The 23,095-nt window shown below is 43.8% G+C and overlaps 1 protein-coding gene across 1 annotated transcript in view; it reads right to left on the bottom strand.

Annotated features, from left to right (window-relative positions):
• Positions 1 to 23,095, bottom strand: part of LOC115104901 (polypeptide N-acetylgalactosaminyltransferase 11-like) — a 64,699-nt gene that overhangs the window by 24,166 nt on the left and 17,438 nt on the right. The window contains exons 2-9 of the mRNA XM_029626298.2: positions 19,660 to 19,962; positions 18,693 to 18,816; positions 17,114 to 17,280; positions 16,643 to 16,771; positions 15,142 to 15,391; positions 6,247 to 6,364; positions 4,840 to 4,992; positions 640 to 858 (exon numbers count right to left, since the gene is read on the bottom strand). Of these exons, the coding sequence (XP_029482158.1) occupies positions 640 to 858; positions 4,840 to 4,992; positions 6,247 to 6,364; positions 15,142 to 15,391; positions 16,643 to 16,771; positions 17,114 to 17,280; positions 18,693 to 18,816; positions 19,660 to 19,924 (1,425 nt within the window). The 5' untranslated portion in view covers positions 19,925 to 19,962. The remainder of the gene's footprint in view (positions 1 to 639; positions 859 to 4,839; positions 4,993 to 6,246; positions 6,365 to 15,141; positions 15,392 to 16,642; positions 16,772 to 17,113; positions 17,281 to 18,692; positions 18,817 to 19,659; positions 19,963 to 23,095) is intronic.

Raw genomic sequence — 23,095 nt, 5'->3', positions numbered from 1 at the left:
AAAGTTTTATTGAAATCTGACACAGCGGTTGCATTAAGGAGAGGATTATGTCTCTCTGCAATATCACCGGATGTTTTTGGAACTAGTGAACGTAACGCGCGCATTGTATACTGAGATTTTTAAAATATAAATATGAACTTAAACAAAACATACATGTATTGTGTAACATGAAGTCCTATGAGTGTCATCTGATGAAGATCATCAAAGGTTAGTGATTAATTTTATCTCTATATGTGACTCCTCTCTTTGGCTGGAATAATGGCTGGGTTTTTCTGTGAGTTGGTGGTCACCTAACATAATCGTTTGTGGTGCTTTCACTGTAAAGCCTATTTGAAATCGGACACTGTGGTGGGATTAACCACAAGATTACCTTTAAAACGGTATAAGATACATGTATGTTTGAGGAATTTTAATTATGAGATTTCTGTTGTATTGAATTTGGCGCCCTGCACTTTCACTGGCTGTTGTCATATCGATCCCGTTAACGGGATTGCAGCCTTAAGAAGTTAACCTGTTTCCAGATCTGTTTGTGCTTTATAGCCAACTCTTATGGTTGATGGGACTATAGGAGTTGGATATACTGCAAAAACTGATCTGGAACCAGTTTAGCATTAGCTCAACTTCACTTTATCATCTTACCCGGCCTCTCTGCAACACTTTTGGCCGGCGGAGTCCCTTGTTGACGAACACAGGCTGCTGGGGCTTGTTGTGGGGCGAGGCAACCTGCATCTCGGGGTAGATGGTATCCAGGTACCACTTGAAAGAGCGACACTGCAGCCGTTGGCGCACCGACTGCCGCTCGCTGATGTCGCCGTAGGCACGTTCCCGGAGTTCCGGCCGCAGGTTTAAGTACTGCTCCTGATTGGACGAGACACAAGACAGGAAATAGGTTGATGACATACACTCAGTCGATTGCTATTGAAATGTTCAATGGCAGTACACACCCTTTAATACATTTAAAATAGCTGTATCTCTGTCGTCTGTAAAAGTGCAGAGTTTACAGGGCAGATCAGGTTCTAAAGTCAATTTGTAAACAAACGTATCAGAAAAACTGAATAAACCTGAGACAAACTACTGTAGAGAGTGATTCAGAAATATTTCTAGTAATAAACTGGAATCTCGACAAGTCAACAGTACTCCTAGTTGTTCCACCCTCTCTTAGGTCATGAAAACAGCTTGCATTTTCTGGGTGGTAAGACTCAAAATAAGTATTTCAGAGGTAAGATCGAAAACTCAGATCTATTTCGATTGGCCCGATAAAATCAAGAAGTTTACCTTTATTGAGAATCTGTTTAATATATCTTGATTTAGACCGGCTATTTCCACGGAAACTAAACTTGTCCCAGTCTCTGATTAGTGTGGAGATGGAAAAGTCAGAACTGGGCAACACAAACTTCATCTTAAAGGGAAAATCCACTCAAAAACGATCATTGCATATTGAATCATCTTGATAATAAGGCAGGTGACACTGCATCTTGAAAACTTCACTGCCAACATGCAAAAAAAAATAGGACTGTATAAAGAGTGGACTAATGAAAAACATATCCTAAAAAATAACCCTCTAGAAGATTTTAACTGCTGGGAACATTGATACACGACACCAGTGGTTCCCAAACTTTTTATAGTCCCATACCCCTTTAAAGATTCAATCTCCAGCTGCATACCTCTAGCACCAGGGTCAGCACACTCTCAAATGTTGTTTTTTTACCAACATTGTAAGCCTGCCACACACACACACACTATAAGATACATTTATTAAACATAAGAATGAGTGTGAGTTTTTGTCACAACCCGGCTCGTGGGAAGTGACAAAGAGCTCTTATAGGACCAGGGCACAAATAATAAAATAATAATAATCAATAACTTTGCCCTTTATTTAACCATCTTACATATAAAACCTTACTTGTTCATTGAAAACTGTGAATAACTCACCACAGGTTAATGAGAAGGGTGTGCTTGAAATGATGCACATAACTCTGCAATGTTGGGTTGTATTGGGGAGAGTCTCAGTCTTAAATCATTTTCCACACAGTCTGTGCCTGTATTTAGTTTTCATGCTCGTGAGAATCCACTCACATAGATACGTGGTTGCAAAGGCATCGGTGTCTTAACAACGTGATTTGCCAAGGCAGGATGCTCTGAGCGCAGCCCAATCCAGAAATCTGGCAGTGACTTCTGATTCAATTCAATTTTCACAGAACCGCTTGTTGTAATTTTGATGAGGCTCTCTTATCAGTAAGTGGACTGAAGGCAGGGCATGAAAGGGATAACGAATCCAGTTGTTTGTGTCATCCGTTTCAGGAAAGTACCTGCTTAATTGCGCACCCAACTCACTCAGGTACTTCACTATATCACATTTGACATTGTCCGTAAGCTTGAGTTCATTTGCACACAAAAAAAATCATACAATGATGGAAAGACCTGTGTGTTGTCCTTGTTAATGCAGAGCTCCAACTTCTTAATCATATCCTCAATTTTGTCCCGCACACTGAATAAAGTTGCAGAGAATCCCTTTAATCCGAGATTCAGATAATTCAGATGAGAAAAAACATCACCCAGATAGGCCACTGTAGTTTCCAAAAAGTATTTCAAGCTGTCAGGCAGCTAGAGCCTCTCTGTGGATTCTGCAGTGTACCCAAGAGGCATCGGGAGCCACTACTTGCACGCGCGTTACCACTTCACTATGTCTCCCTGTCATGGCTTTTGCGCCATCAGTACAGATACCAACACATCTTGACCACCAAAGTCCATTTGATGTCACAAAGCTGTCCAGTACTTTAAAAAATATTGTCTCCTGTTGTCCTGGTTTCCAGTGATTTGCAGAGGAGGATGTCTTCCTTAATTGACTTCCCATAAACATAACAGACATACCAGGAGCTGTGCCAGGCCCTGAGTCTGTCTGTTGACTCATCCAGCTGTAATGCATAGAATTCACTTGCGCGTATGCAAAGCAGTAATTGTTTCAAAACATCTCCTGATGCATCATGAAACAGTGTTGTTTGATGAAGACATTGTCTGTATAGTTTTTTGGGCCTTTCCCCCCAGCATTGTTCCAGCCATATCCGCAGCAGCAGGAATAATTAAGTCCTCCACAATAGTATGGGGCTTGCCTGTCCTAGTCACTCGGTAGCTCACCATATAAGACGCTTCTAGCCCCTTCTAATTAATGGTATCTGTTGCTTTTATAAATGTCTTACTACTTGAAAGTCATTAATTCTCGCTCAAAAAACTCCTGTGGCTTATTTTCAAATTGGCATGTTTTGTTTCTAAATGTTTGCGCAAGAGTGAAGGTTTCATCGAGTTGTGAGTACTTTTGCACATATAACACAGTGGCTGAGGAAAGGCACTACTCCCAGTATAAGTGAACCCCAAATCAATGTAGTTCTCATCATATTTGTGCCTCTTCGATGGTCCAACGTCCCTGTCTGTTGTTCTGTGCTTTCCCGGGTAAGGGGGCAGTAGCTCTTCAGCTGCATCAGAGTCACAACTGTCAGTGTCCATGCTAGCTGGGCTAACAACAAATGTAGAATTACTGATGCTAGCATTGGATGTGCTCGTGGAAGCAGAACAACTTGAGTCATCGACAGGTGCAGGTGTAGTACTGGTGGTAGTAGCAGTACTACTAGTAGAGCTGGTATGTGTCTCTATGAACACGGGCCTTACTAAATGGACCGTTTGAAAATGTGAAGAAATGATTATTATATACACATTTTTATTTGGCATACCCCTGACGACATTGCATGTACCCCTGTTTGGGAATACCTGTACTACACTGTTGAATTAACAATTCAGTGTAAGGGAAGGCAATTTACGAATCACACTCTTAGTTCAATGTCCGGTAAATCATTTCAAAGTGGAAGGTGGGAAAGAGCACAGAAGAGAGACGAGACTAAGCAGCACAAACCTTCCCGAAAACAGTGGCTCTCTCTTGTGGAGACATCTAAGTAATAACAATTACGTAAGTAATTCATCATATCCAAGGCCTCTACTGTTTAGTTTGGAAACAACAACTGTTCACACACTGAGGGGGAATGATGAGAAAACAAATGCAGACTCACTAGTACATTGACGTGTGTGAATGGGAGATCTCTCAGGAGAACCCAAACAACACAATTGGCTTCCTTTCCAATTAGGTTGGCTATTTTCAGACTGTGGAAAGCAATTATAGCTCTTTGTAGCTTGCAAAGGAACAAACATCACTGTGCTAATAAAGACAGAGCTGAGAGTGGTTAGAAGAAATGCTGATCTCATCGGATGTTTAGTTTGCTTGCGGTCATAACAGGAGCCTCAGGAAAAGGTTCAATGTGATCTCTTCAGATCTGGACCTGTTATGATTTAAAAAAGGCTAAACTGATCCTAGATCAGCACTCCTATTTTGATACACTGAATACGGGCCCAGTAGCTTTCAGTCTAGGTACATACGGGCCCAGTAGCTTTCAGTCTAGGTACATACGGGCCCAGTAGCTTTCAGTCTAGGTACATACGGGCCCAGTAGCTTTCAGTCTAGGTACATACGGGCCCAGTAGCTTTCAGTCTAGGTACATACGGGCCCAGTAGCTTTCAGTCTAGGTACATACGGGCCCAGTAGCTTTCAGTCTAGGTACATACGGGCCCAGTAGCTTTCAGTCTAGGTACATACGGGCCCAGTAGCTTTCAGTCTAGGTACATACGGGCCCAGTAGCTTTCAGTCTAGGTACATACGGGCCCATGTGCATGCTGGATTTAATACAAGCCCAGTTTAATGGGTTTTAATTTAAGGCCCTGAACCAATAGAGAATGGGTGATTTTATAAACTGGATTTCAATTGTGTGTAATTAGTGCTATCGCCCTCTGAGGTACCTTGTATTCATCCATCCATACGTGGGCCAATCGCAGGGAGTTGTGGGCCATGGTGTCCTGACCTCCGGGTGACCCGTAAGGCCGGCGTTTACGGAATATATGACCCACCCGCGCGCAGGGGATGATCAGGAGCTGGCCACCACACATCCAGATCTGATAAAGAGAAAGTCATATGAGTATTTGACTTCTTGGTTAGAGCGCCAGGACACTTCAACGAGGCTGTATTGTTTGTATGTTAAAAATACCCTTTCACTAAATCCATGGGGCAGGGAGCAAGAAAGAGTACAGACTACGTGGTCAAGTATCCTACCATGAAAACCACTCAATCACCGGGTGAGCACACGTCGTTGCCACAACCCTAATGCCCCCCTCCTCCAAACACAACCCCTTCCCTCATAACACCTCAACATCTTGACCTGAATAAACCAACAGTCCACAGTAGAAGCCCGTCGTAGTTCTTCTAAGAAAGTTCCGTTTTAGGAAACGCTAGGACATAGGACTTAATTCAATGACCATAATGAATTAATAAGAGTAGTACAAGTCTGGCCAAACATCAGCTCCACTCCCCATTGCTCGAGAGCCATATGATTAATGTAATCTGACAATGTTCCACATACATAACATTCCCTTACTGAAGTCATATATTGGACTCTCTTTTCAAACAGGGTAACATTGCAAAACATGAGAAGGCAGCCTTGCCAAGAATATTAAACAGGACTGGAAGACAAATGTCCAACTCTGATGTGGTAAAAGCAAGAGAAGTAAAAACACTGAGGCGAGACAGGAAAATTGATGTTGGATGGATTCATGTAGCAAGTCAATATGCAGTTGCTAGTCTGCTGAGATCCAACTCAACTGGACCAAAACGTAATGTTGAGAAATAAAATTGCCTTTGGCTGTTGGTTATGACATTTTATTTCATTCTGTATTTTTCTTAAGGGGGAAAAGCTTGTTTAAGTCTGCTGAGGCAAAGCATTAGAAGAAATGTGCCAAAACGTGGGTAAATAAAGCAACTGTCTTGAGCTCATGGTGACTGGTTGACATGTCATAGCTCATTTGACCAGGCGCGTGCGTGTACATTTGGCACCCACCCTAAAATAGAAATTAAATTTTTCAACTGAAAGTCTGGGTGTTCTATGTTTACAGAGTCATTCAGCAGATGCTCTTATCCAGAGAGACTTACAGGAGCAATTAGGGTTAAGTGCCTTGCACAGACTTTTCACCTAGTCCGATACGGGATTGAACTAGTAACCTTTCGATTACTGGCCCAATGCTCTTAAGCGCTAGGCTACCTGCCACCCTATATGTTACTTTGGGAGCATCTGCACCCTTCCTAAGAATAAAATGTAGCAGTAATGCAGTGAGTGTGATACAGTGAGTGTGATGGTATGTGGCCCTTTAACTTACCCGGAAGGAGATCTCAAGGTTCTCACCACCCCAGATGTCCATGCCACTGTCGTATTGGCCCAGCTCGTTAAAGTACTTCCTGTCCATGGCAAACAGACCACCTGCCATGGTGGGAGACCTAGGGCAAGGAGAGGGAGTGAAAAGGCAGAAAGTGAGTCTGCATTCTAGCTACTACAATATCCTTTGAAGTAGCACTAGCATCGAGACACTAAGAGTTCACACAGGCAGCCCAATTCTGATCTTTTGGCAGAAGGTCTGATTGGTCAAAAGACCAATTATTGGCAAAAGATCTGATCTCATTGGGCAAAATACCAATTATTAGCAGAAGCTCTGATCTGATTGGGCTGCCTAAAGACACATCCTAAGATGTAAGATGAGTCTGGCTAAAAGATGGGCTGCAACCAGACAGATTGTGTCAGAAAATTACTGATTGAGCCAAAGGTTTTTTAATGGGAGTCAACTGTTGATGGACAATAGACAACAGAGACGACTGTCCTTCAAAAAATGCACAATATGTTGGCCTTTGTGCGTATTGCAACTCGTCCGAAAAGAGTTGAACTTCTGATGACAGACCGTGATGAATGCGTATCTGATTTCCTATGTTTTCATGCGTCTCTGTGCGACCGTAGCCTTATATCCTTATGTAAAGCCCAGAGCACCAGCATGTGAGAGAAACTAAGAGGCAGCGTAAACAAATACAAAGGGGTGTCCGAGTAGCCCTTTAGGCTAAAGCCAGCCTATGCCATAGTAATGGATTTAAAGCACCCGGGCCTCTTCAAAACGGGGATCGATTCAGTCCCTAGAACCAGGCGTGCTACTACGGCCACTAATTAGCTTTCACATGACTCCATACGTGAGAGAGATGGGTGAAGTCTAGTCTACATCAGATGGCCTTTATTGATACAGTATCAGGTTCGTGCACACTGGGAGGCCATTCAAATTAAATGGGGGAAAATAAAAAAGCCAATCGAATTGAGCTTTAAGGAGACATTTCCAGGACATAATAGCATAGGGCAGGCCAGCCTAAAACAACATAATAATACAAAATAAACAACAAATAGGCTTTACTGTTTTTCTGCATCCATAATGTGTCTATAGCGTGGAGTTTGCAGTTTGGGGGTTATTCCTTTCCACAGCTCAAATTAGTATTTGAGATGATTGGACATAGTGCCTTACATAAATATTAAGACCTCCTTTTGTTTCAAATAGGGATTAAAAATAATTTGTCAATCTATACAAAATACTCTGTCAAGGTGGACGGTCACACGGAGTTGTGGTTGAACGATGACATTATCAACATACAGCTGGCTGGTTATATACTGTATCGGCAGGATAGAACAGCGGTGTCTGGTAAGACAAGGTGCGGCGGACTATGGATTTTTGTAAATAACAGCTGGTGCACAATATCTTAGGAAGTCTCAAGGTTTTGCTCGCCTGAGGTAGAGTATCTCATGATAAGCTGTAGAACACACTCTAACCAGAGAGTTTATCTGTATTTTTTGTAGCGGTCTACATTCCACCACAGACTGATGCTGGCACTAAGACCGCACTCAATGAACCTTATTCCGCCATAAGCAAACAGGAAAACGCTCAACCAGAGGCGGCGCTCCCAGTGGCCGGGGACTTTAATGCAGGGAAACTTATATCTGTTTTACCAAATTTCTATTAGCATGTTAAATGTGCAACCAGAGGAAAAAGAACTCTGGACTACCTATACTCCACACACAAAGTAGCATACAAAGCTCTCCCTCGCCCTCCATTGGGAAAATCTGACCATAATTCTATCCTCCTGATTCCTGCGTACAAGAAAAAATTAAAGCAGGAAGCACCAGTGACTCGATCAAAAAAAAAAGTGGTCAGATGAAGCAGATGCTAAGCTGCAGGACTGTTTTGCTAGCACAGACTGGAATATGTTCCAGGATTCCTCCGATGGCATTGAGGAGTACACCACATCAGGCATTGCCTTCATCAATAAGTGCATCAATGACGTCATCACCACAGTGACCGTACGTACATACCCCAATTAGAAGCCATGGATTACAGGCAACATCCGCACTGAGCTCAAGGCTAGAGGTGACACTTTCAAGGAGCGGGACTCTAACCCGGAAGCTTGTAAGAAATCCCGCTTATGCCCTCCGACGAACTGTCAATACAGGACTAAGATCGAATCGTACTACACCGGCTCTGACGCTCGTCGGATGTGGCAGGGCTTGCAAACCATTACAGACTACAAAGGGAAGCACAGCCGAGAGCTGCCCAGTGACACGAGCCTACCAGACGAGTAAACTACTTCTATGCTCGCTTTGAGGCAAATAACACTGAAACATGCATGAGAGCACCAGCTGTTCCAAAAGACTGTGTGATCACGCGGTCCGCAGCCGATGTGAGTAAGACCTTTAAACAGGTCAATATTCACAAGGCCGCAGGGCCAGACGGAATACGAGGAGGACGTGTACTGCGAGCATGCGCTGACCAACTGACAAGTGTCTTCACTGACATTTTCAAACCCCTTCCTAGACCCAGTCCAATTTGCATACCGCCTTAACAGATCCACAGATGATGCAATCTCTATTGCACTCCACACTGCCCTTTCCCACCTGGACAAAAGGAACACTTATGTGAGAATGCTAATCATTGACTACAGCTCAGTATTCAACACCATAGTGCCCTCAAAGCTCATCAATAAGCTAAGGACCTTGGGACTAAACACCTCCCTCTGCAACTGGATCCTGGACTTCCTGACGGGCCGCCCCCAGGTGGTAAGGGTAGGTAACAACAAATCCGCCATGCTGATCCTCAAAACAGGGGAACCTCAGGGGTGCGTGCTCAGTCCCCTTCAGTCCCTGTTCACTCATGACTGTACGGCCAAGCACGACAACACCATCATTAAGTTTGCCGATAACACAATAGTGGTAGGCCTGATCACCGACGACAATGAGACAGCCTATAGGGAGAGGTCAAAGACCTGGTGCCCGGACAACAACCTCTCCCCTCAACGTGATCAAGACAAAGGAGATGATTGTGGACTACAGGAAAAAGAGGACCGAGCACGCCCCCATTCTCATCGACGAAGCTGTAGAGGAGCAGGTTGAGAGCTTCAAGTTCCTTGGTGTCCACATCACCAACAAACTAACATGGTCCAAGCACACCAAGACAGTTGTGCAGAGGGCACGACAAAACCTATTCCCCCTCAGGAGACTGAAAAGATTTGGCATGGGTCCTCAGATCCTCAAAAGGTTCTACAGCTGCACCATCGAGAGCATCCTGACTGGTTGCATCACTGCCTGGTATGGCAACTTCTCGGCCTCCGACCGCAAGGCACTACAGAGTGTAGTGCGTACAGCCAAGCTTCCTGCCATCTAGGACCTCTATTCCAGGCAGTGTCAGAGGAAGGCCCTAAAAATTGTCTAAGACTCCAGCCAGCCTAGTCATAGACTGTTCTCTCTGCAACCGCACAGCAAGCTGTACCGGAATACCAAGTCTAGGTCCAAGAGGCTTCTAAACAGCTTATACCCCCAAGCCATAAGACTCCTGAACATCTAATCAAATGGCTACCCAGACTATTTGTATTGCTCCCCACTCTTTTACACCGCTGCTACTCTCTGTTGTTATCATCTATGCATAGTCACTTTAATAACTCTAATAGTACCTCGACTAACCGGTGCCCCCGAACATTGACTCTGTACTGGAACCCCTCTAAATATACTCTCGCTATTGTTAGTTTACTGCTGCTCTTTAGTTACTTTTATTCTTATTCTAAAAAAATATATGTTTTACCACATTGTTCGTTAGGGGCTCATAAGTAAGCATTTCACTGTATTCGGCAATTTGATTTGATAACCCTTCCTCGACCCATACATACAACACCTGTAAAGGTCACTCAGTCAAGTATTGAATATCAAGCACTGATTCAACTACAAAGAGCTTTTAGAGCCACAAAGAATGACAGTGATTGGAAGATGGGTAACAATAACAAATCAGACATTGACTCTCTTGTCAAGTTAATAATTATGCTCTGGATTATATATTAAACCAAAGATACAGTTGTCCTTCTGAACTGAGCTGCAAGACAGGAATGAAACTGCTCAGGGATGTTACCATGAGGCCATTGGTGATTCTAAAACATCCTTGTAGTGACTCCACAATAATGACCTAAAAGACAGTGAAAAGACTACAAATATACAGAATATAAAATATTCCAAAACATGCTAATTGTATACAACAAAGCACCGAAGTAATACTGAAAAAAATTGAGCAATCAGGGGAGAAGGGCCTTGGTCAGGGAGGTAACCAAGAACCCGATGAGAGTCCAGAGTTCCTCTGTGGAGATGGGAGAACCTTCCAGAAGGACAACCATCTCCGCAGAACTCCACCAATCAGGCCTTTATGGCAACGTGGTCACTCCTCAGAAAAAGGCACATGACAGAATGCTTAGAGTTTGCCAAAAGGCACCTAATGACTCTCAGATCATGAAAAACAAGATTCTCTGGTCTGATGAAACCAAGATTGAACTCTTTGGCCGGAATACCAATCATCCCGTCTGGAGGAAACCTTGCACCGCTCATCACCTGGCCAATACCATCCCTACGGTGAAGAATTGTGGTGGCAGGTTTCACGCTGTGGGGATGATTTCAGTGGCAGGCACTGGGAGACTAGTCAATATCAAGGCAAAGATGACAATGGACAATGACCTTCAGCAAACAGCCATGACAACGCAGGAGTGGCTTCAGGACAAGTCTCGGAATGTCCTTGAGTGGCCCAGCCAGAGCCCGGACTTGAGAGACCTGAAAATAGCTGTGCAGCAACACTCCCCATCCAACCTGACAGAGCTTGAGGGGATATGCAGAGAAGGATGGGAGGAACTCCACAAATACAGGTGTCCCAAGCCTGTGTTTCATACTCGAGGATGTAATTGCTGCCAAAGATGCTTCAACAAAGTATTGAATAAAGGGTCTTAATACTTAGGTAAATGTTATATATTTATAAATAAATTAGCTAAAATTTCTAACCTGCTTTTGCTTTGTCATTATGGGGTATTGTGTGTAGATTGATGGGGAAAAAAACAATTCAATACATTTTAGAATAAGGCTGTAACCTTACAAAATGTGGAAAAAGTCAAGGTGTCGGAATACTTTCCGAAGGCACTATATACAGTTGAAGTTGAAAGTTTACATACAGCTTAGACAAATACATTTAAACTCAGTTTTTCAAAATTCCTGATATTTAATCCGGGTAAAAATTCCCAGTCTTAAATCAGGTAGGATCACCACTTTATTTTAAGAACGTGAAATGTCAGAATAATAGTAGAGATAATGATTTATTTCAGCTTTTTTTTTTCATCACATTCCCAGTGGGTCAGAAGTTTACATACACTCAATTAGTTTTTGGTAGCATTGCCTTTAAATTGTTTAACTTGGGTCAAACGTTTCGGGTAGCCTTTCACAAACTTCCCACGATAAGTTGGGTGAATTTTGGCCCATTCCTCCTGACAGAGCTGGTGTAAATGATTCAAGTTTGTAGGCCTCCTTGCTCGCACATGCTTTTTCAGTTCTGCCCACAAACTTTCTATTAGATTGGGGTCAGGGCTTTGTGATGGCCACTCCGATACCCAATACCCTTGGAAGATGCTTGGGGTCATTGTCCATTTAGAAGACCCATTTGCGACCAAGCTTTAACTTCCTGACTGATGTCTTGAGATGTTGCTTCAATACATCCATACTTTTCCCTCCTCATAATGCCATCTACTTTGTGAAGTGCACCAGTCCCTCCAGCAGCAAAGCACCCCAACAACATGATGCTGCCACCCCCGTGCTTACCGGTTGGGATGGTGTTCTTCAGCTTGCTAGCTTCCCCTTTTTCCTCCAAACATAACGATGGTCATTATGGCCAAACAGTTCCATTTTTGTTTCATCAGACCAGAGGATATTTCTCCAAAAAGTACGATCTTTGTCCCCATGTCCAGTTGCAAACCGTAGTCTGGCTTTTTTATGGCAGTTTTGGAACAGTGGCTTCTTCCTTGCTGAGTGGCCTTTCAGGTTATGTCGATATAGGACTTGTTTTACTGTGGATATAGATACTTTTGTATCTGTTTCCTTCAGCATCTTCACAAGGTTCTTTGCTGTTGTTCTGGGATTGATTTGCACGTACCAAAGTACGTTCATCTCTAGGAGACAGAACGCTTCTCCTTCCTGAGCAGTATGACGGCTGCGTGGTCCCATGGTGTTTATACTTGCGAACTATTGTTTATACAGATGAACGTGGTACCTTCAGGCATTTGGAAATTGCCTTCAAGGATGAACCAGACTTGTGGAGGTCTACACATCTACACATGATTTATTTTGATTTCCCCATGATGTCAACCAGAGGCACAGAGTTTGAAGGTAGACCTTGAAACACACCCAGAGGTACACCTCCAATTGACTCAAATTCTGTAAATTCGCCTATCAGAAGCTTCTAAAGCCATGACATAATTATCTTGAATTTTCCAAGCTTGTTAAAAGGCACAGTCAACTTCGGACCCACTGGAATTGTGATGGTGAATTATAAGTGAAATAATCTGTCTGTAAACAATTGTTGGAAAAATTACTTGTCATGCACAAAGTAGATGTCCTAACCGACTTGTCAAAACTATAGTTTGTTAACAAGAAATTTGTGGAGTGGTTGAAAAACGTGTATGTAAACTTCCGACTGCAACTGTAGGTCTGAATCGACGATATGGCAGAGGTTGAAAAGCCATAACACCTACGTTTCTTCAACAATAGGTTATGGTCAATAATATCAAAGGCTGCAGTGAAATCTAACAGTACAGTTCCCACAATCTTATTATTATCAATTTCTTTCAACCAATCATCAGTCATTTGTATCAGTGCAGTATGTGTTTAGTGCCCTTCTCTATAAGCACGCTGAAAGTCTGTTGTTCATTTGTTTACAGAGAAATAGCATTGTATTTGGTTAAACACAATTTTTCCCAACAGTTCGCTAAGAGCTGGCAGCAAGCTGATAGGTCTGCTGTTAGAACCAGTAAAGATCGCTTTACTTCTCTTGGGGAGCGGAATTACTTCGTCTTCCCTCCAGGCCTGAGGACAAAGACTTTCCTCTAGACTCAAATTAAAGATATGACAGATAGAAGTGCCTATAGTTAGCTACCATCCTCAGTAGCTTTCCATCCAAGTTGTCAATGCCAGGTTTGCTGATTGATCATTTTTCCACCTCTCCCACACTTAACTTTACAAAATTCAAACTTGCAAAACTTTTCTTTCATTATTTGTTTTTTTTTATTCATGAATATGATAGCACTGTTCATTGTTGGCATTTCCTGCCTCAGTTTGCACACTTTGCCAATGAAGTAATCATTAAAATAATTGGCAACATCAAATGGTTTTGTGATGAATAAGCCCTCTGATTCGATGACAGTTGAATTTGTCTTTCTGCCCATCATTTCATTTGAAACTCCAAAATGTTTTCCCCATCATTCTTTATATCATTAATCTTGGCATCATAACAGTTTCTTATTTTTGTTGAGTTTAGTCACATAATTTCTCAATTTGCATTAAGTCATCCAGTCAGATGTGCAGCCAGACTTATTCACCACTCTTTTTGCCCCATCTCTTTCAACCATACAGTTTTTAAATTCCTCTTTTATCCATTAAGCCTTAACAGTTCTAACAGTCAGCTTCTTAACAGGTGCATGTTTATCAATAATTGGAAGAAGCAATTTCATAAATTAATCAAGTGCAGCATCTGGATGCTCCTTATTAATCACATCTGACCAACAAATATTTTTGAACATCATCCACATAAGAGTCACAGCAAAATCTTTTGTATGATCTCTTATACACTATTTTAGGCCCAGCTGTTGGAACTTTGGTTTTCCTGGATATAGCCACTATATTGTGATCACTGCATTCAATGGAAACGGCTACAGCTTTAGAACAAAGTTCTATAGTATTACTAAAAATGTGATTGATACATGTGGGTTATCTTGTTCTTGTAGTGTTTGTAAACACCCTGGTTGATTGATTAATAACCTGAACCAGAGGCACTGGTCACAGTGATGCTTCCTCTTGAGTCGACAGCTTGATGAAAACCGGGCAATATTCAGGTCCCGAAGAAAGTAAACCTCTCTGTTTACATCACCTACACTATCAAGCAATTCACACATATCACACATACATAGGATCTGCAGAGAAGAATGGGAGAAACTCCCCAAATACAGGTGTGCCAACCTTGTAGCATCATACGCAAGAAGACTCGAGGCTGTAATCGCTGCCAAAGGTGCTTCAACAATGTACTGAGTAAAAGGTCTGAATACTTGTGTAAATGTAAAAATAAATAAAAAATATTACATTTGCAAAAATGTCTAAACCTGTTTTTGATTTGTTATTATGGGGTACCATGTGTAGATTGATGAGGGTAAAACACTAATCAATTTTAGAATAAGGCTGTAATGTAACAAAATGTTGAAAAAGTCAGGGGGTCTGAATACTTTCTGAATGCAATATACATGAAAAAATTGATATGGTCAAAGGCAAACACTCTCGTTACACACAGAGCAGAACCAAGGCCACCTATAGACCGCACAATATGTATAGGGAATGTGAATATTTTGTGTTTTTCACATTTCAGTTTTTTATATTTCTTATGGACTCTTGGAAGACTAGCCCTTGGGTTAAATAACCTACCACCCAAGGCCAAATGTACAATGGAGTTGCTTACCAAGAAGACAGCTGATGTTCCTGAGTGAACAACTTACAGATTTGACTTAAATCTACTTGAAAATGTATGTCAAGTCTTGAAAATTAATCCCCAACATCTTGACAGACCTTGAAGAATTTTGAAAAGAATAATTGGCATATATTGTGTGCGAAACCCTTAAAGACCCTTAAAGTTGGTTACCTGATGCTGCCCACTGCTCCGTCGGGACTGTTGAGCTCTGAGGCGGGCACGGTGTCCCACTTGAAGTGCAGCCCCCAGTTGAAGCCCCCCCGGACAATGGGGGAGGGGCTATAGGCCAGGGTGTCAGCGCTAATAATGTCGATGACGGGACACACCACTGTTTTGTGGTCCCGCTGGATGGGAGCCAGCAGGGGCTGCAGCCACGCCTCATTCACCTCACAGTGGCTGTCCAGGAACACAAGCACCTCCCCTTCAGAGAGGAAATGCCAATCAGGAGAGAGGATAGAGAACAATGGGGAGAGTTCTCAGATCAGGGTTTCTTGGGGATAAGGGTACACAACTACAGTTTGGTTCATCTGTACCATGGTCCCCTATATCAGACTGCTGCTGATTATAATTACAACCCTATTACATCTGTATTGAACTTGACAGAAGACGTCCATGTCGTTACATGGAGTCAGAAGTGGGATCCCGTCTCAGTGTGCATATTGTTACATGGTGTCAAAAATGGGATCCTGTCTCAGTGTGCATATTGTTACATGGTGTCAGAAATGGGATCCCATCTCAGTGTGCATATTGTTACATGGTGTCAGAAATGGGATCCCGTCTCAGTGTGCATATTGTTACATGGTGTCAGAAATGGGATCCCATCTCAGTGTGCATATTGCTACATGGTGTGAGAAATGGGATCCCGTCTCAGTGTGCATATTGTTACATGGTGTGAGAAATGGGATCCCGTCTCAGTGTGCATATTGTTACATGGTGTGAGAAATGGGATCCCGTCTCAGTGTGCATATTGCTACATGGTGTGAGAAATGGGATCCCGTCTCAGTGTGCATATTGTTACATGGAGTCAGAAGTGGGATCCCGTCTCAGTGTGCATATTGTTACATGGAGTCAGAAGTGGGATGCCGTCTCAGTGTGCATATTGTTACATGGAGTCAGAAGTGGGATCCCGTCTCAGTGTGCATATTGTTACATGGAGTCAGAAGTGGGATCCCGTCTCCGTGTGCATATTGTTACATGGTGTGAGAAATGGGATCCCGTCTCAGTGTGCATATTGCTACATGGTGTGAGAAATGGGATCCCGTCTCAGTGTGCATATTGTTACATGGAGTCAGAAGTGGGATCCCGTCTCAGTGTGCATATTGTTACATGGAGTCAGAAGTGGGATGCCGTCTCAGTGTGCATATTGTTACATGGAGTCAGAAGTGGGATCCCGTCTCAGTGTGCATATTGTTACATGGAGTCAGAAGTGGGATCCCGTCTCCGTGTGCATATTGTTACATGGAGTCCGAAGTGGGATCTGACGTCTCCGTGTGCATATTGTTACATGGAGTCCGAAGTGGGATCCCGTCTCAGTGTGCATATTGTTACATTATTGGGTAACACTTTATATTAAGGTCCCTTAATAAACCAATGATTAAAAAAATGGTCATTCAATTATTGAAATATAAAGTGTTACCCATTAGTGAAGAGTTATGGTTTGGGGGGGGCTCACCGGTGGCATGAGAAGCACCTATCATCCTCCCTCTGATCAATCCCTCTCTCTTCTCGTTGCGGACCACCTTGACCTTGACCTGGAGTTTATGCTGCTGGACATAGCTGTCAAGATCTTCCTTCAGATCAGCTGTGGTGGAGAAACAGGACAGGAGAGATGCTTCCAGATGGAGCTGATATCTTTATCTATACATGTAGATCCCACTGCGATCAAAGCTCTATTTTCTATCTAAACTTACTCATAAGACCCTTGACAAACTTTTCAGTTGATACAGACAACACTCTTTCAATATGCCAATACAATACAGTAGCCTGTGTTTGTTCTCCAAGTAGGTAATTGAAGCACGCACACTGTAGACAGACACACATTCCATGACAGCATCCAATAATTTACTGGGCCTTGTTATGGTCTGCGTCGCTCCGGCGAGCCTGAACAAAACCAATAGATGCACAACTGAAAAGAGCAGCTTGCCTAGTTCACTGCTGTCATCCACCAGTATAATCTCATGCAGCAGGTAGGCCGGCGTGCGATCCAGGACGCTGTGCACGGTGCGCAGGAGGGCGGAGAATGCCTCGTTGAAGAAGCAGATCACTACGCTGGCCACGGGGAGGGACAGAGGATAGATCATGTCTCGGCACCTGAGAAAGGGATGGGAGTCACTATTAACACATATTGCATGTTAGCACACCAAGCCACTGTAGTTCTACAGGGACAAACAGAACTAGGATCAGATCCTCTTTGATAATGGAATGCATACAACACCACTCACTCATTACGGTGTTCATCCATAAAATGATTCATTCATTCAAGGTTTATACAAATATGTCCATTCAATAGACAATTGCGTTAAAAAAAAACTGTCAACACCCATGTCTTTATGGTATATGGTTCAGAAGTTATACGTTACTCTGAGAATTTAGCATATTTATAGTGAATGGAATTTCATCACGGGCATGATCAAAAATAGAACTCTGTGGCGCTGCTCTGCGGCAGAATGGTGCTAACGTCCAACATCAAACTGATGTGGCTGCAGGTTCGTGAGTGAAAACATGGGCTTTTTCTAAATGAAATCCACAGAATACAAAACAAAAGAGGGACTAAATATATATTTATTTACCAAGCTAACAGACTGAATTTCAATATACACCCTCCGCGAAGACAATCTGTTCATGTTTTCATTGTGCATTTCTGTGTCTCCCTTTAAATTGCCATAGAAACGGCCCCTCTCACCGTAGATTGATAGCCAATATAGCCAAGGATCTGGAGATGAAAATGACTTAGGTATCAAGTTGATTTTGATTGGTCCCAACCCGCAGAAACACCTCCAAAATGGTACCACATCCCAACCCCAAATATGGAACAGATACACACCCAAGAGCGACTTGCTCTAAACTAGCAACGGTCACAGCAAATTAACATTCTTATTTCATCCACATTGTCAAGTACTCGTATATTAAGGTTTTAATATTGTAGAGAACAATCTAATTATTCATTCTATGTGATGTATAATGACAAAGAAAAAGTTCTGACATTTTTGTAGCACCCTACGCTCATGCTGTCACTGTGCAGCATCTAATGCAACATTTGGCTTGTGACTGTCACACCTACAGCACTTTCTACAACCTTGTGAAAGTTGTGAAAGCCTTACCCCTTGGACATGTTAACAGTTTTACCCTTTGCTATAAAATCCTATGCCTCAACTACTCACTCTCTGCCCTATCCTAACATGTCTGCAGAATTGACAAACTCTCCTATAACATTTACAAGCAACTCATCGCGTGTGTGATAACTCCAACCTACAGGCCTACTTGTTAGGCACAGACCAGTGCGAAATCAATTCATCTCTAGACAGATGATGTGGCCTGTCCTTTGATTTCGTAATGGCCACAAGCCAGGCAGAGAGAGATTGACATGATTTCCCATTTAGCCTTTGGCTACCGTCGCCCTTCATGCGATGGCTTGTAAAGTGCTGCATCAGCCGTTCACTCTGAATGGGTCAATAAACCCACATATATGCCAAGCACAAACACGCTGTCGCGCTCTCACTCACTTGTCGTCCCTTGTGTCGGGGAGGTCTCTGTGGTAGCCTAGTCGATTGCTGATCAGTACGTTGAAAGCATGCTTGTGATAGCCCATGTCGCGCACCTCCTGGTCTTGCTCATTAAAAATCATACCTGAAAAGGAAAAGATGGGATGATGAAAAAAATGAATAAAGAATGCAAGTTGATTCAATTGTTCAGAATAGGGAGGGTACTTATGGTAGTTGGTCAGTATGAGGATTCTATTGATGTATCCAAGTTGCCATGGTAACATAAGGGGCCTTTGTCCAGAGTGAGGTAATGGGTTTACTTTGCTGATGAACTCTGTGCAACCATGGAAATAACTCACTCAGCCAGCTGAAGGCCTCACTCCAATTCAACAACATTTCAATAATGCTTTTTCATTGCTGCAATGCACCATTTGTGTGTCTCGTCGTTGCACTTGCTTTCAGACAGTTAAAATCACTCAATGCCAACCGATAATCTGTAATGAGTTATGGTTAGCTTGATTGTTCCTATGTTTCTCACTGTCCAACTATAAATGGGCTTTGATGTGGAAACACCTAGGCTGTACTTACTTTTTACATCGCTCTCCTGTTAAATGTTTTATTGGTTGACATGGGAGCAAACCAACATTAAACTTCCCTTTTGAACCCATGAAGATTACAGACTGTCAAAATGTCCTAAACCATTCCAGAATTTGTTATGGGTACGATTGAGAGCTCATCATTCTGGGTGTATGTGACACTCTGAAGGTAATAGGCCTACAGTTCATAGGAGTTGATTACGATGCAGTTCACATGAGCTTCATTAATTAACTGACATTCATTTTGAGATTTTCTTCCAGGCCAGCTCCTTTACATAATCTGCTATGGTAACATTACTTTTCATGTACACTCCTATAAAGATAAGAGTGAAATCATCTTTGACCAATGGGGGTTGTTTCAAGTTTCATGCTCTGAAGGAGGGCTCACTTACCCATCTCAGGAGAGAGATCGGCCTGCTTGTTGCCTCCTGCTCCAGCTGCAGGGACTGCCGTAATGCCATGTTCTGGCCCTCCTCCAGGGCCCTTGGAGAAACGGGGTTGGAAGCGGTGGGCCTGGGGCCCCTGGATGGGCACATACCTGAAGGTGGTCCGGCCGCCGTCTTGGCCGAGGCTGAAGTAGAGGAAGAGTAGGACGGACCAGGTCACGGAGGTGAACAGGCAGCCATAGCAGAAATAGCGCAGTGTGACGCTACCCATGGTAGCCCTAGCATCGTCGGCGCTCCGTGCTCAGGCCCCTGTCGAGGAAACCAGAGACAATAAAGAAAGGGTCTAGATAGAAGCTTACAGATCTGCATACAAGCAGTTCTGGAGTACATTGAGTGAGGTCTTGAGTTTCTATGAATAGCCTGAAAGAACATATCATCAGGAACTAAATATCACCTGTCTTCTCTCAGGGAAGAAAACATGCACAATTTATCCTGCTGAGGCTTTTTGAATAGAAAACGCTCTGTAAACACATCTATTTATGACCCACAAAAAATCCAAAATAATATACGCCTTATTTCTATTGCCCATCTCTGGCAGAAAAACAAGGAATGTCAGATATGTGAGTTTGATTATAACTACGTGCTCTTTTTGGCACTGCATTCAAACAGATGTACAAATCTTAAAACAACAAAAGAACCCAGCATGGGGGAGCCATCACAGTTTCTGTCAAATGAGGACAGCGGGGCAAAAACAAGGCTAGTCCTCTCTGAAAAACACTTAGGCCTAAGCATGATTCACCGGTGAACAGATGCACACGGACGTCACAGAATGTTCCTTTGCTTTGGCACTTAGTGGCTTGTTAGTGAAAAGGGGAAGGGAAGATGATCAGAGGTGAGAGAGATAGAAAGAGAGAGGCGATGAGTCATTAGAGAAGAACATTTGGGATAGACAAAAAGAAAAAGTGCAAAGCCATTAATAGATAAATGCAGAAGTAGTGCATGTGATGAAAGGATCAGGCTAGGTCTAGATGAAGTGGACAGACTGAGCTATGGTGTGAAGCTCACAGTGTGCCAAATGATTCGGCAAAGAAACCAAGTGCAACATTCTATATGGCAGTGGTATTCAAAGTTGGGGTCGCAACCTTGAACTGCAGTGGGTACAAATTATTATATGGGACAATATACTAACATTTTTGAGAAAGATAATTAGAAAGATTATATTTTATTGAGTAGGCCTAATTTATTGGTTTCTTTTCATTTAGAAAATGTAATGAATTGAAGGTTATTTTGATGTAAAAATCTAAATTGACAAATGTTAAGGTTGTGTCATTTGATTTAGGGTTGGGTCGCAAGAATTCATTGCGGAATAGATGGGGTCCCCAGAAATTCTGAGGGGAAAAATGGGTTCCCCGCTGAAATGTTTTGCAATGCCACTGCATGATGGTATACCCATGGCCAACCTAAAGGGGTGAGCAATATGGCTTGGGTGGTCAGGTGGTTACTGCCGCCACTCACAGCCCACATGTAGCCTACACTGCATGATGGTATACCCATGGCCAACCTAAAGGGGTGAGCAATATGGCTTGGGTGGTCAGGTGGTTAGTGCCGCCACTCACAGCCCACATGTAGCCTACACTGCATGATGGTATACCCATGGCCAACCTAAAGGGGTGAGCAATATGGCTTGGGTGGTCAGGTGGTTAGTGCCGCCACTCACAGCCCACATGTAGCCTACACTGCATGATGGTATACCCATGGCCAACCTAAAGGGGTGAGCAATATGGCTTGGGTGGTCAAGTGGTTAGTGCCGCCACTCACAGCCCACATGTAGCCTACACTGCATGATGGTATACCCATGGCCAACCTAAAGGGGTGAGCAATATGGCTTGGGTGGTCAGGTGGTTAGTGCCGCCACTCACAGCCCACATGTAGCCTACACTGCATGATGGTATACCCATGGCCAACCTAAAGGGGTGAGCAATATGGCTTGGGTGGTCAGGTGGTTAGTGCCGCCACTCAGCCCACATGTAGCCTACACTGCATGATGGTATACCCATGGCCAACCTAAAGGGGTGAGCAATATGGCTTGGGTGGTCAGGTGGTTAGTGCCGCCACTCACAGACCACATGTAGCCTACACTGCATGATGGTATACCCATGGCCAACCTAAAGGGGTGAGCAATATGGCTTGGGTGGTCAGGTGGTTAGTGCCCCCACTCACAGCCCACATGTAGCCTACACTGCATGATGGTATACCCATGGCTAACCTAAAGGGGTGAGCAATATGGCTTGGGTGGTCAGGTGGTTAGTGCCGCCACTCACAGCCCACATGTAGCCTACACTGCATGATGGTATACCCATGGCCAACCTAAAGGGGTGAGCAATATGGCTTGGGTGGTCAGGTGGTTACTGCCGCCACTCACAGCCCACATGTAGCCTACACTGCATGATGGTATACCCATGGCCAACCTAAAGGGGTGAGCAATATGGCTTGGGTGGTCAGGTGGTTAGTGCCGCCACTCACAGCCCACATGTAGCCTACACTGCATGATGGTATACCCATGGCCAACCTAAAGGGGTGAGCAATATGGCTTGGGTGGTCAAGTGGTTAGTGCCGCCACTCACAGCCCACATGTAGCCTACACTGCATGATGGTATACCCATGGCCAACCTAAAGGGGTGAGCAATATGGCTTGGGTGGTCAGGTGGTTACTGCCGCCACTCACAGCCCACATGTAGCCTACACTGCATGATGGTATACCCATGGCCAACCTAAAGGGGTGAGCAATATGGCTTGGGTGGTCAGGTGGTTACTGCCGCCACTCACAGCCCACATGTAGCCTACACTGCATGATGGTATAACCCATGGCCAACCTAAAGGGGTGAGCAATATGGCTTGGGTGGTCAGGTGGTTAGTGCCGCCACTCACAGCCCACATGTAGCCTACACTGCATGATGGTATAACCCATGGCCAACCTAAAGGGGTGAGCAATATGGCTTGGGTGGTCAAGTGGTTAGTGCCGCCACTCACAGCCCACATGTAGCCTACACTGCATGATGGTATACCCATGGCCAACCTAAAGGGGTGAGCAATATGGCTTGGGTGGTCAGGTGGTTAGTGCCGCCACTCACAGCCCACATGTAGCCTACACTGCATGATGGTATACCCATGGCCAACCTAAAGGGGTGAGCAATATGGCTTGGGTGGTCAGGGGGTTAGTGCCGCCACTCACAGCCCACATGTAGCCTACACTGCATGATGGTATACCCATGGCCAACCTAAAGGGGTGAGCAATATGGCTTGGATCGTCAGGTGGTTAGTGCCGCCACTCACAGCCCACATGTAGCCTACACTGCATGATGGTATACCCATGGCCAACCTAAAGGGGTGAGCAATATGGCTTGGGTGGTCAAGTGGTTACTGCCGCCACTCACAGCCCACA

This window comes from Oncorhynchus nerka, linkage group LG22 (assembly GCF_034236695.1).
Source record: "Oncorhynchus nerka isolate Pitt River linkage group LG22, Oner_Uvic_2.0, whole genome shotgun sequence".
In the NCBI taxonomy this organism is placed as follows: Eukaryota; Metazoa; Chordata; class Actinopteri; order Salmoniformes; family Salmonidae; genus Oncorhynchus; species Oncorhynchus nerka.
Note: the sequence above shows the minus strand (reverse complement) of the source record. Positions and strands in the feature narration are given on the sequence as shown.